Here is a 13,210-nt window from a genome sequence, read left to right on the forward strand (position 1 = left end):
GGGGCAAAGGTGAGAGAGGGTCTGCCCTGTGACACCTTGGGAACCGTCAGGTGAGGCGGGGGCTGGGGACTGAGGTATAGATCTGGAAGGGAGTTTGTGTGTGCAGGACCACAGATGCCAGATAACACAATTATTGCCCATGTCTGTACAGAGTGTAGGCTGCTGGCAGTAACATTCTGGCCAAAAACTAAACCAAACCCCAGAGCACTTTTTTGGGGGGGGGAGGGGGATGGAAATGTCGAGGGGTTTTACAGAGCTAAAATTGATTACAGCTCAAAAATGATTCTTGTAGAAAAGGCAGTTATGTTATTTAAAAAACCCTAAAAGCTAGGGCTTCTAGTGTGAATGCTGGCACCCCAAGAATTTAAGGCTTCCTCTTCTAGGACTTAGTTGACGAGTGGTTTGCAGTCTGATGGCAGCTTCCTACCCATTCAGCCTAAAGTGAATCCTGCCATTGGCAGGTGCCACCCAGGGCCCCCTTCAGAATTCCCGCTCAGGGTGACACCCAGCCAAAAATGGACCTTTCTTAGACAACACCAACACAGGAGAACCAAGGATTGTGAGGCATGTGGTGAGAGCTTGCAGCATAGAAAGGGGATGGCAAAGTAAACCAAGAGAAACACTGGGAGAAGCAGATAATCCAGGAACAGAACTGAGGGGTGGGGAGAAAACCTTTCAGGTAAAATGCTCAGAATAAGAACCTGTTGATCCACAAATGAAAAACAGAGTGTGCTATTATGTAAGAGGCATGATAGGAACCAAGACAGGACTTTTGGGGATTGCAAATATAACTGCTGAAATTTAAAATTTTCGGTAGAAATATTAGAAAATCAAGTTGGAAAACCTCAGAACCACAGAGAGGGGAGGCCAGAAGGCCCCATACCTGACTAGGTAAGGGGTTCCAGAAAAGGAGCACAAAATGGGGTGCGTGAAGTGATCAGTGTGCCTAAGTCCATAGATTGAAAGGGGCCATGCAGTCAGTGCACAGTAAGTGAATAAAGGTTCATGTGCAGAGACACGGTTGTGCTGTTCAGGATGCCTAGGGTAAGTGAAGAGCCTAACAGTTCAAAGAGATGAAAATTGGACTTTCAGTAGAATTTTTGTTGGGCTCACTGGATACTGGAATAAGAGCAGTAGCATCAAAGTTCTGAAGAAAATGTTTTTCAACCTAGAGTCCTATATCCAAACTATCGATCAAGGGGAAGAGCAGAATAATGACATATATGGAAGGACTAAGTTGACCTGTCCTGTTACCTTAGGATGATTTCTAAGAAAATAATTAGAGTAAGAGGGAAACCTGCTTTCCAGAGCATATCAGCCCAGGAGGTCAGTGCTAGGATGACCCGACCCAGGACAACAGCCCTAGAACAGTTCGTGTAGTAACAGGAGGTCCAAAGCCTCTGAGGAGAAAACCCAGCAAGGAAGCAATCCTGATTTGATACAAAGTAGGGGGGCACCTGGGTGGCTCCGTGGTTGAGTGTCTGCCTTTGGCTCAGGTTGTGATTCCAGGGTCCTGGGATCAAGTCCTGCATCAGGCCCCCCACAGGAGCCTGCTTCTCCCTCTGCCTGTGTCTCTGCCTCTGTGTGTGTCTTATGAATAAATAAATAAAATCTTTAAAAATATATATATAAGGTATGATTGGGAGCTCAGAAATGATTGAGGCTAGGAAAAAAAAATAGTGTAAGGAAAAAAGCAATGAGAAATGCCAAGAAAAGCCAAAGTCATGGTTCAAATGTGAAGTACACCAAGCAATTGATAGACTGTAAGAAATGTGTGTTTGACCTTGATGCTGGGAACAGTTTTCCGTTGAGGCCAAGGGCTCTGATACTGGTCCCAGATAGAGAGGATAAGTTCAATGTGGTTTGATTGAACACTGAACATTTACCTGGTTACATAAAAGAACAGGTGGCCAAATTGTGGTTACGCAAGACAAAATGTAAGTGGTAATATAGTCTGACTAATAGTGTAAAAGTTTAGCTAATGGATGATAGGAGTTGGAGGGAAACGTTTGGGAGAAAGGGTCAAAATGCTGACAGCCAGGTCTCACCAGTTAGGGAACGGAGAGATTTTGTTGCAAGTCGGTGAAGGGAAAACAGGCGGTTAAATATATTGTGTAAAACTTTAGGGGTAATAAATAGAAGAACTAAGGTAACATATACAGTTACTAAACACGAGAAAGTGAAGTAGCAAATAGAAGTTCTTCTGTTTTCAGGTTTGTGGGGCCAGCAGTTGCTGTCCAAAGCGGATAAATCAAGAAATAAAAGGATAAGCAGAGGTGATGGAGTTATGGAGAAGTAAATCCAGTATTTTCTTTCTTTTTTTTTTTTTTAAGAGGTTTTCCTAGAGTGGGGCTTGGGATGAGTTTGGAATCTGCTACCTTCCATTCGTAAGTTTTTTGTTTTTGGTTTCTTGTCATTGATTTGTATTTATTTAACAAAAGTTAAAAATTGAGTTTGGGGGCACCTGGTGGCTCAGCGGTTGAGCGTCTGCCTTGGGCTCAGGTCGTGATCCCAGAGTCCCGGGATCGAGTCCCACGTCAGGCTCCTTGCATGGAGCCTGCTTCTTCTCCCTCTGCCTGTGTCTCTGCCTCTCTCTCTGTGTCTCTCATGAATAAATAAATAAAATCTTTAATAAAAACTGAGTTTGAACATGGGTTAAATGTAGAGGTGACACAATGCCACGGTAATGCCATCTTCCAATTTTATAATGCATAATTTGGACAAACGAAGAAAGCTGTGTTTTATATTCAGCGATAATAGTGTCCTTGTTCTAATGAAGCAATAGTTCATGTTTCCTGGGACAAAGTTGCATGGCTGGAGGCAGAATCTTTAATCCTTGAGGAAATGAGTTATTGCCAAAAACAATGAAGCAAAGCTGCTATTGTCCTTAGAGTTTTAAAAGCGTTCCAGTGTGTAGATCTTTTTTGAAGTTTAGTTATACAAAAGTATACCCAGCTCTCTTTGGGGGAGAACTTGAGGATATGAGGTAGGAGTGTGGCTTACTTGAGGTTGAAATAACCTTGCCGTTAATAGCATGTGAGTGGGTCCTGAATCTTGGCCAGCAATTCTGATCTAGGCTCCAGAGACCTGAATTCATATCCTACCCTCAGTTTTATGTCTCGCTTATGTCATTATTAGCCTTTTATATTGTATTTTGTTATTTCATGTTGTTTCATCTTTAAAGATGATATGGTTTTGGGTTTTTTTAAGGTTTTAAGTAACCTTGACACCCAGTGTGTGGCCTGAACTCATGACCCTGAGATCAAGAGCTGCATACTCTCCCTACTGAGCCAGCCAGGTGCCCGGAATTTTGTATTTTATTTTATTTTTAAAGATTTTTGTTGGGCAGCCTGGGTGGCTCAGTGGTTTATTTATTTATTTATTTTTTGGCTTAGTGGTTTAGCACTGCCTCTGGTCCAGGGTGTGATCCTGGTGACCCAGGATCGGGTCCCGCGTCGGGCTCCCTGCATGGAGCCTGCTTCTCCCTCTGCCTGTGTGTCTGCCTCTCTCTCTCTCTCTCTATAAATAAATAAATAAATCTTTAAAAAATTTTTTTATTAATTCATTTTAAAGCGAGAGAGAGAGAGCACAATCTTAGGGAGGAGAAGAGGGAGTAGACCCTCCACTGAGCTGGGAGCCCGATGCAGGGATGAGGTACGAGATCCCAGGCCCCTGAGATCACAACCTGAGCCAAAGGCAGACACTTAACCCTCTGAGCCACCCAGGTACCCTGAGTTTTGTATTTTAAATGTGGCTTTTCAATATGTTGGAATCCCAGGGCAGTTTTTATGTCATTACAGCTCCAAAATCCCAGAGGTGATTGTTCACCTCCCCTGTGGAAAGCAATCTGGGAAGTCATTTTTCCCATTCCTTTTGGCGTCTAAAACAATCTTAGTTCAAACTTAGATTCTCACCTTTCCTTGACAGTTTTTCTTTTGCCCTGATAGGGGAATAGGCTTCTCAGATCCCGTTCTGTTAATTTCCATTATTTCCCTTTGAAGGCCATAACTTCTACCCCTGGTTCCTGTCACTCTGAATGTGAGTTGTTACTGAAATTTGAATTCCTCCATACATACTGGGTGGGTTAGTAATGACAGCAGCTGCTGTCACTGCTTAAGAGGAGATGAGTTGAGCAGCCTAGCAGCTGCTGCCCAAGTCCCAGGCGTTGCTGTGGGTATCCTGGCAGTGCCCAGAGAGTGGGTGCTGCTTGCACCGAGCCAGCATCAAAGGGCATTGGGGGGGGGGGGGATCCCTGGGTGGCTCAGTGGTTTAGCGCCTGCCTTCGCCCAGGTGTGATCCTGGAGTACCGGGATCGAGTCCCACGTCGGGCTCCCTGCACAGAGCCTGCTTCTCCCTCTGCCTGTATCTCTGCCTCTCTGTGTGTGTCTCATGAATAAATAAAATCTTAAAACAAAGGGCATGAGGGGCAAAGTGGAGAAAGCTGGGATTTGAGCAGAAGCTGGAGTTCGGTGTGGCCTGTGCGTTCCTCTACGAGCAGACCCTCCCTTTTGGAGCTGTACTCAGGAGGCAGCTGTGTTTGAATGGCTTAGACCAGTGCCCATCCCGTAGGACTTTAGGTGGGTTACACTGGGGACGGTGCCATTGTTTGACTGGACACAGCTCTTTTTGATTACTTGTTCCCTCCAGACACAGCCTCTGCTCATGGGCTGTGATCTCCTGATTAAGGCTGGTTTCAAAGCTTAGTTTCCCCATCCAGAGAAAACTGCTTCTACCTTGAGGATTAAGACACCTGCCAATTGCTGAGCTTGGTTGGGGCTAGTTACTGGGTTCTTCCATCAAGGTGCTTCCTTCTGTTTTCTAGGATTCTGATTTTATCCAACTTAACTTCCACCTGCCCCTGGGTCATTGTTTTCCTGAACTTCCTATTCAGTGTGGTCCCCGGGAACCAGATGCAGCCAGGGCAGGGCAGGCCCCCTGGTGACTGCTGTGTGTCCTCCTCTGGCTGACTGGGGCCTGAGGCCCGAGACCAGGGCGGTCGGCCTCCATCTAGGGCACACTGTGCCCACTGTCCCGGGACCTGGGGGGAAGCACCGTCTGGAAACACAGCCGCAGAGCCCTCAGGAGGCACGTTTCGCATGTTGGCTGGGTTCTCTTCTGGGTTTCCTGCCCCCCACCCCCACCCCCAAGCCTTCTTGCTGTTTCCATTCTTCTGTGCACTTGGCTTTCATCCGCAGTAGCTGCTACAAGTAAAATGTGTGGACTCCTCCTGTAAGAGCTGGGCATTTTTATTCTAAATAGCACCAGAGAGGCGTCTGGGTGGCTCAGTGGTTGAGAGTCCGCCTTTGGCTCAGGTCCTGGGATCGAGCCCCACGTCCGGTCCCCGCAGGGAGCCTCCCTCTCCCTCTGCCTGTGTCTCTGCTTCTCTGCGTGTCTCTTATGAATAAATAACTCTTAAAAAAAAAAAAACCAGATTAAATAGCACCATGATAAATTTTGTTAAACATAAAAGAAAAAAAAAAGTTTGGCATCTTCAGCGCAGGCAAAGACCCGCAGTTAGCCTCTCTGGAGGAGGAGGGCAGCGGAAGGTGGTGCGCGGAGGGGGGGCTGCTAGGCCGCGCCTGAGGGAGGGGGAGCCTGCCCCGAGGTGCCCTGGCCCCGGCTCCTCAGGTGTTGGAGCAGCAGGAGGCCCCTGTCGCCGCCTCAGCGCCGCGCCCCGACCCCTTCCTCACAGGCCGGGTCTGGCGCCCTCCTCGGGCCCAGCCTCGCCGCCTCGCCGCCCTCTGCCACCTGCGTGTGGGCCTGGCTCCCTCAGGGCCGAGCTGGGAGGGAGGGGCGGCCAACCCTTGCTCGTTCCAGAAGGCTCTGGAAGGTGTGTGGAAGGAAGACGTGAGCGAGGGAGACGGAGCAGGAAATAACAGGCCCAGCACCTGCCTCGGGTAGCTGGCCGGCCTCGGGCGTGGGTGAGGAGGAGAGGAAGCGCAGGGAAGACGCAGGAATAACCTTGGAACCCCGGGCGGCTCTTTATGGCCTTCCCGTTGGAGGTTGGAGCTGGTTCCCCGGGCAGGTCGCCTCCCCAGCCTCGCCCGCCGATTCCAGTAAGGCCTTCCCTCGCCCGCCCTCAGCCTCGTACGCAGCAGAGCAGCCGTTTGTCTCATTGGAGGTTCTGCCTCTCCAGCTAAGGTGATAGATGCCTTGAAATCTGGGGGTTTTATATTTTAGGAAGCATTTGACAGGAATGGGGGAAAAAAACATTGCTCCAAAGTAATTTTTTGTCCTGCCCCCCCCCCTCCCCCCCCCCCGTATCTAGCTGGGAGAGCTCAGGGGCAGAGTAATTACCCTCCTTGCAATGCGAAGGCCTCTGTTTTCTTATCTGTAAAATTAGAGGGCTGGATGCTCTGCTGTTTCCAGGGCTCACATCCTGTGATTCAGTGCTCTGGCCCCCAGCACTTTGCTAATCCCGCCCGGTCCCGGGGTCAGGGTTGCATCCCCAGATCTGCCAGGTAATTGAGCTTTGCTCACTTACGGTCGAGGCCGGTTCTTGCTTCCCAGCTACTTGTCGGAGCTCCTGGGATCTGGGACCACATGGGTGGAATGTGTGTGTGGCGGTCCTGAGGAGACGCCCTGCGGCCTCGGCCTTGCCTGTACCCTCTGCCAAGAACTTCGAGGCACCCAGGGGCCCTGCCTTGTCCCTAAGTCTCCGTTCCACTTGTGTATCTTGGTGTGTGCGGCTCATCCCTTCAAATGTAGGAGGGATTTCGAGGTGGAAGCGGACCTGTGCCTGCCATCCAGGCATCTGGGAGGAAGGACAGTGCGAGGGACATGTGTTCCCCCAAGTGCTCCTTCTGTATCGCCTGCTTCACAGGCCTTCCCTGGAGAGAGTCGGGCCCCCTCCCTGTTTCTTGAGTGCATTTCCTTCTCTTGCACCTGCTGCATTGTATTGGCTTAAAAATAGTTTTGGTTAAATCCTTTATTGGGATCAGAGACAGGTAGTAGGGACAGTTTTGCTTGTAGGCAGGTTTTTTGTTTGTTTTTGCTTTAGCATCTGAGATTCGTGGGTTTCTTAAAGACCAGGAGTGGCTCATTTTCTGTTTGGGAAGTTGTTTGTTCACATTTGTGTGCCCTGCCCTTTCTCCCCCCAGCTCCGGTCTCCCTTCTCTCTGTCCAGTCAGGTGTGTTTCTTCTCTTTGTTTCTGTTCCCAGCTGATCCGTGAGTCAGCCAGGCCCAAAGATGGTGAGTACAGAAGGAATCCTGCAGAAAGATAGTGGATCTGTGAGGATGCCTCCTGGCTGTGAAACAGATTTTAAGGACTGTGGGTTGCGGTTAGGGCCCCTCTTAGTGGGATGGGAGGAAGAAGTACTGCTGTGATTCCCAGTACCCAGGTGGCACTGCCCGGACCTCCCTGCAGCCTCCGTGCCAGACTGCTAGGACGATCGTGGAGGAACCTGGCCGAGGCAAGAGTGCCCAAAGTAAGGCTGACACTGAAAGGCGGAGAAAGAAAGGGGCGGGGGGGGGGGGGGGGAGGTGAGTAGAGGGAGAGAGATTCAGTTCACTTGTGTCTTGGGCAAGATTAGGTTCTAAATCAGTATTATTAAAAGATAAACTGAGGCATATTAAAAAGCTTTATGAATTTGAGCAAAAAATGGTTGGAATCTGGTAGCAGCAAGTTTGGAAGTGGTTAAGAGTGCTCTGCCAACAGGAACCAGGGAAAGCCTGGTAAGCAAAGAAAAATTATTTAATCAGCTGTAGCTTGACGCCTGGTTGGCTGTTGGTGATGTGTTGTCGCTAGGGTTTGATTTTATAACCTTGAGGCTTAGAGATTTTTGCTTACCTAGGCCGAATGGCCTCATTGTTTAATTAACAGTATGCGAACTGAAGATTCAGGGTATGGTCAAAATTACCTTTGAAAATTACCTCGGGAAGGCACAGAGTTAGACATTGACATATGATCGCTTGTTAAGTTTAATGGGGCCATTTCCCCTCCGGGGTGGGAGTGTCTGTGGAAGTCCATTTGTCCCGGGCCTAGGCTTAGGGGTCATGTTCTATGAAAAGTGTGTGTTTTAAAACACCAGGATCCTACCCCGAGAGGTGCTGATACCACGAGAGATGGCCTACTTTTTCTACTTTTTACCTTGTTTCAACAACCCCTCCACTCAGGCTTGACTCGTCTAGTTGTGTGTGTGTGTGTGTGTGTGTGTGTGTGTGTGTGTGTGTGTGTGTAGCATGAGCCAGTCACAGGATTCCACCTTTACTGTCCCCAGCACCTGCGCTTGGGGGGGTTGGGGGTGGAATCTCTTGACCCAGGAGGAATAATCCTAATATCTCTCGGTTCTGATTTACTGAAATGTTAATTTTGTGTTAAACTCAAGTCTCCAAATTCTCTGTTTTGTCCACAGGTTGCTTGTGGGGGCCCCTCGGGCGGTGGCCCTTCCGCTGCAGAGGGCCAACAGAACTGGAGGCTTGTACAGCTGTGACATCACCTCCCCAGGGCCTTGCACACGGATTGAATTTGACAACGACGGTGTGTTCTTCTGTCTTCACTGTGTCCCCTTGGCCAGCTCGCCTGTACCCCAATTTGCCCTTTCCACGAGGAAGGAAAGGGGATCCAAGCGTTTGTTCTTGGAGGAGGCCTCTTTTAATGACATGTCTTGACTGTTTCTCTTTGCCCTGAAAACATCTACTTTTTCAGTGATGTTGGGATCCGCACAGAATTGCTGCCTTTCCTGATGTTGCTTTCTGAACGGATATGGTGTATTGATGTCGCCACCTAGTGATGGCTGAGGTCCTACAGGAGGTTGTTAAACTGAATTCAGAGCAGCGAAGAAGAAAATCTGCTTAGCTGCCAGAAGTTCTCACGTGCAAATATTTGCGAGAGAGACTCTTAAATATCCGATCTCTCAGAAGTGAGAGCTGACCATCATGGATAATTTTGCCCAACCGGCTCAACTAGAGGCTTGTGTTGGGAGGGATCTATGCTGAGCAGAGCAGTTAGTGTACTGAGAAGCTTCCAAGCAAGCCAGATTTGACATATCTGGTCTAAGTAGATTTGCAGATTCACGTTTATGTTCTTCTCTTGCTTTTTCATCTTTCAGAAATAACACTTGTGTGGTTTTTTTTCTCTTCACTGAATAGAAAATGATATGTTAATTGTGGGGAAACTTGTAAAAGATAACCAACCTATATAAGGGAAAAACCAAAAGCCCATGGGTAATCTAGACATAATCACTCTTCAACATTTTGGCTTCTCTCTATTTAAGGTTGTTTAGTTTTCACATTTTTGTAACGATTCAAGATTTTAAAAAAATCATGCCTGCCTTCTCATTGAGGAAGGCAAAAATTTGGATATAGGGTCATACAGTAGGTTCAGATTGATGCTGAAATGAACACATACATGATGATATTTATGGTTTCTCCCTTTCGGAGGGGAAGGGGGTAAAAACTAAATATATTGCTTTCCTTTTTCGGCATTGATAGAACAACTAAAGTGAGTCTGAGGCCTTGTCTTCCCATCTCCAAGAAAGAAAAGAGTAATTCATGCTATTATGTAAATAACAAATTTGGGTCTGAGGAGAAATATCCACTTCTTGTGGATGGCAACTGGAGTTTGGAAACTGGATTTTTACATCTTTGCGTTAAGTCGCATTTGTGGGAAGGCTACTCCTGAGTCTTATAATTTTCAAATAGCTTTTTGTACTCAGGATCCTGGTTGTCAGTCAGAATGAGCATGGGGCCATCAAGTAAAGCTATATATTTTATGTAAAGAATTTTAAGAAGATTCTTACCAGTAAGCACTTACCCTATTTTCTTAAAAGGAGAAATAATTTTTCTGGATTGAGTAATTGAATTTGCTGAGGAGCAAGACTTGGAATCTAGACAGTTTAGAAACCATCTTGTATTTGTGTTCTCTTTTGCTTCATTGCCTGCTTCAGTCACTTTGAAGTCCTAACTATGTGTATGTAACCTGTGCTGCTTTCCACAGCTGACCCTTCATCAGAAAGCAAAGAAGATCAATGGATGGGGGTCACCGTGCAGAGCCAAGGTCCAGGGGGCAAAGTTGTGGTAAGTGTGGAGAAGCAGGCTCATTCCACAATGTCGGAGTGCCTGTCATGTGCTAGCACCAGGCTGACAGCAGAGAACAAGACGGGCAGAGTCCTGCCCACACACAGGGGCATTCCAGAACACTCACTGCTTTAAAGCAGGAATTGATGTCAGGAAGAAACTGAGGCATTCTTTTTTTCTAAAGATTTTTATTTTTTTACTTTAGAGAGAGTGTGTGCAAGTAGAGGGAGGGGCAGAGGGAAAAGGAGAGAGAGAATCTCAAATAGACTCCATGCTGAGTGAGTGTGGAGCCCGACGTGGGCCTCAATCTCACGATCCTGAGATCATGACCTAAGCTGAAATCAAGAGTCGGATGAATAGCCAGCTGAGCCACCCAGGCGCCCCTCTGTGACTTCTGATACACTTTTTTTTGAAGACTTTATTTCTTCATGAGAGACACAGAAAGAGGCAGAGACATAGGCAGAGGGAGAAGCAGGCTCCCCGCAGAGAGCCCCTTGCGGGACTCAATCCCTGGACCCCAGGATCACGGCCTGAGCTGAAGGCAGATGTTCAACTGTTGAGCCACCAGACGTCTCTGATATATTTCTTTAGAATTTTCAGACTCAAGTTATTAATAAGCCTTCACTGAATACCCCTAAAGCACCAGATGGTCTTTAGAATGCAGAACACAACTAGATGATGGTTTGTGTCCCGGGTTTGTGTCCCCTTGTATGGCTTTTTGAGTTATAAAAAATATGGGAATGGTAATGGAAAGTAAGAGCAGGTAATTTAAAACTCTGGTTGGTTGTTCTCAACATCTTCAAATACAAGCAGTAGTGAAGGAAATACAAGCGGCAGTGAAGGAAAGGTTATCAGGTGGATTGCGGGAGGTGGCCTTCCAGGCTGGATTATGATGGTCTCTCTCTGTGTCTCTTTCAAAATCTGATTGCTCTTACAAATAGATATAGGATTTTGAAAAAAATGAGAATTTTACCGAACCCTGAATTTTGATAGTTAAGGGATTACAGGAAATCAACGTGGATATCATGAAGTCTGGTAGTCAGCCTATGGTACATGGAGGGTAACCATGAATACCTTGTAAATTATAGAGATTATTCCATCTTTTCTGGCAGTGTAATTCTCTCTGCCTTTTAAAATAAACTTAATCGGCATTTAGAGCATAAGTTAGTACTGGTTATAAGGAAATAGTGGTCTTTGTTTTAACTGTTGTTTGCCTGGTTCCTATGGAAATATGTCTGATTTCTCTCCTCTGGAATATAATTACATATTTTCATAAATATACTGATGTGAAAGCCTAATTAAGTTAAGAAAATAAAATAAGATGTTTCCCATTGTTGATGTGACAAGTAAAATTACACATAAATTTCCTGTGGATTACAGATTGACATCCAGTATTTGGACTGGAGCATTATTCTTCGGGTGAGAATGAGACCAAAGTCCTAGTTCTTATATGCTAGCCAGTGGTCTCCATATGCCACTTTGGGGAGCAGTTGCTGGTTTTGGATCTGGTCCCATTTAGAATTAATCTCTTTATTACAAATTGATAAAATGGTCCAATAATAAACATGAGGTTTATAGAAATGAATAGGCTACTCTACTCCATCTGTTTGCAGACATGTGCTCACCGATATGAAAAAAGGCAACATGTCAATACAAAGCAGGAATCCCGAGATATCTTTGGAAGGTGTTACGTCCTGAGTCAGAATCTCAGGATTGAGGATGACATGGATGGAGGAGACTGGAGTTTTTGCGATGGCCGATTGAGAGGCCATGAAAAATTTGGTTCTTGCCAGCAAGGAGTAGCAGCTACTTTTACTAAAGACTTCCATTACATTGTATTTGGAGCCCCGGGCACTTATAACTGGAAAGGTATGACATGTATTTGTAGCAATAGAGATTAGAATGACTACATAATTTCTCTTCTATGTACCATGATTGAGTATATTTTAGGTTAAACCAAAATGTATTATAAGGCACTTGTATATTATAGAAGTAAGGTAGGATATTCTCTCAATTACATGATTTCAAAAACAGTAGTGTGAATATATGTTTGAAGATAGTTTTCCCCTTTACCAGGAATTTATATTAATACAAGTAGTTAACTTTTTTCTCTAAGAATATAATAATTAACATTTGCAGTTTTTTCTGTTTCCGCATTTTCTTGAGGCTGAAAGTTTTTTCAGTTTTAATGTTAGTAAACATGTTAAGGTAGTGATCTGAAAACAAAATAATTGAGCGGTGTCATATACAAGTAACAGTGTTTTGATACAGACATTTCTTTCATTATATATTATCTTAAAAGGCAGTAGTTTGCTAATAAAGCAAAAAAGAAGGGTAGATGACAAATCAGGGAATTTTGAGATGATAGTTTTAGAAAATTTATAGGAAAGTTGTTTAATTAGGATTGTGATGTAGATAAAAGGAGACCCTGGGAGGGAGAAGGACTCTCAATTTGGGCAAATCTGGTCAGCTCCTGTAATAAAGTTTAACTTCTCTGAAGAAATGAGGCAGGCATAGAAAACCACTATGTTATCCAGGACAATTAATTTAACTCTAATGCATAATGAAGAGAAATGCATAGGATTTAGACATAAGACATTTTTTTGTGTGAAATTTATTAAAATAAATATTATAACATTTTTTCTCCTTAAGAAAAACTTAGGAATATTTTCCCTTCTGCATCAGAAAAATCTCTCAAGTTTGAATTCCTATTAGAAATCATCTTTGAGGACACCTTCCTCTTTCTGTCATCCATAGTAACCTTTGGGAGTAATTTCCTTTGGCCTCTGCACCCCCAACTTAACAGTATTTGTCAGGTTACATTGACCTAATCAAAATAACACATTGAATTTAGAAATAGTTTTATTGTAGCAAGAATAGATGCCATTTGGAGTAAAACAACAAAGACACCCACAGTTATGTATGTATATGTTTATGGGAAACCTGTCTTACCTGCTTTATAAACCCTGACTTAAAATATTACCATTTTTAAAAGTCCCATAGTGGGCTTATTCTAGGAAATCTTCTCTTTTTACCTGTTAATTGTGAAAATTTTAGAGAGAAGAAATCTTCGTTAAAGTGATTTGGAGAAAGGATCACAACATTTTTACATTATAGTAAAGTAGGTAAATTGATATAGGATCAGAAAATAGGATCTATATCTATTGATATAGATTACAGAAAATGTAAAAC

At 45.0% G+C, this 13,210-nt stretch overlaps 1 protein-coding gene across 2 annotated transcripts in view; it reads left to right on the plus strand.

The window, feature by feature from the left end:
* ITGA6 (integrin subunit alpha 6) overlaps positions 1 to 13,210 on the plus strand; it is a 79,248-nt gene that overhangs the window by 29,007 nt on the left and 37,031 nt on the right. For both annotated transcript variants that reach the window (XM_025460191.3, XM_025460192.3), the window contains exons 2-4: positions 8,356 to 8,480; positions 9,939 to 10,018; positions 11,632 to 11,887. In XM_025460191.3, the coding sequence (XP_025315976.1) occupies positions 8,356 to 8,480; positions 9,939 to 10,018; positions 11,632 to 11,887 (461 nt within the window). The remainder of the gene's footprint in view (positions 1 to 8,355; positions 8,481 to 9,938; positions 10,019 to 11,631; positions 11,888 to 13,210) is intronic.

Source organism: Canis lupus, chromosome 36 (assembly GCF_003254725.2).
Source record: "Canis lupus dingo isolate Sandy chromosome 36, ASM325472v2, whole genome shotgun sequence".
In the NCBI taxonomy this organism is placed as follows: domain Eukaryota; kingdom Metazoa; phylum Chordata; class Mammalia; order Carnivora; family Canidae; genus Canis; species Canis lupus.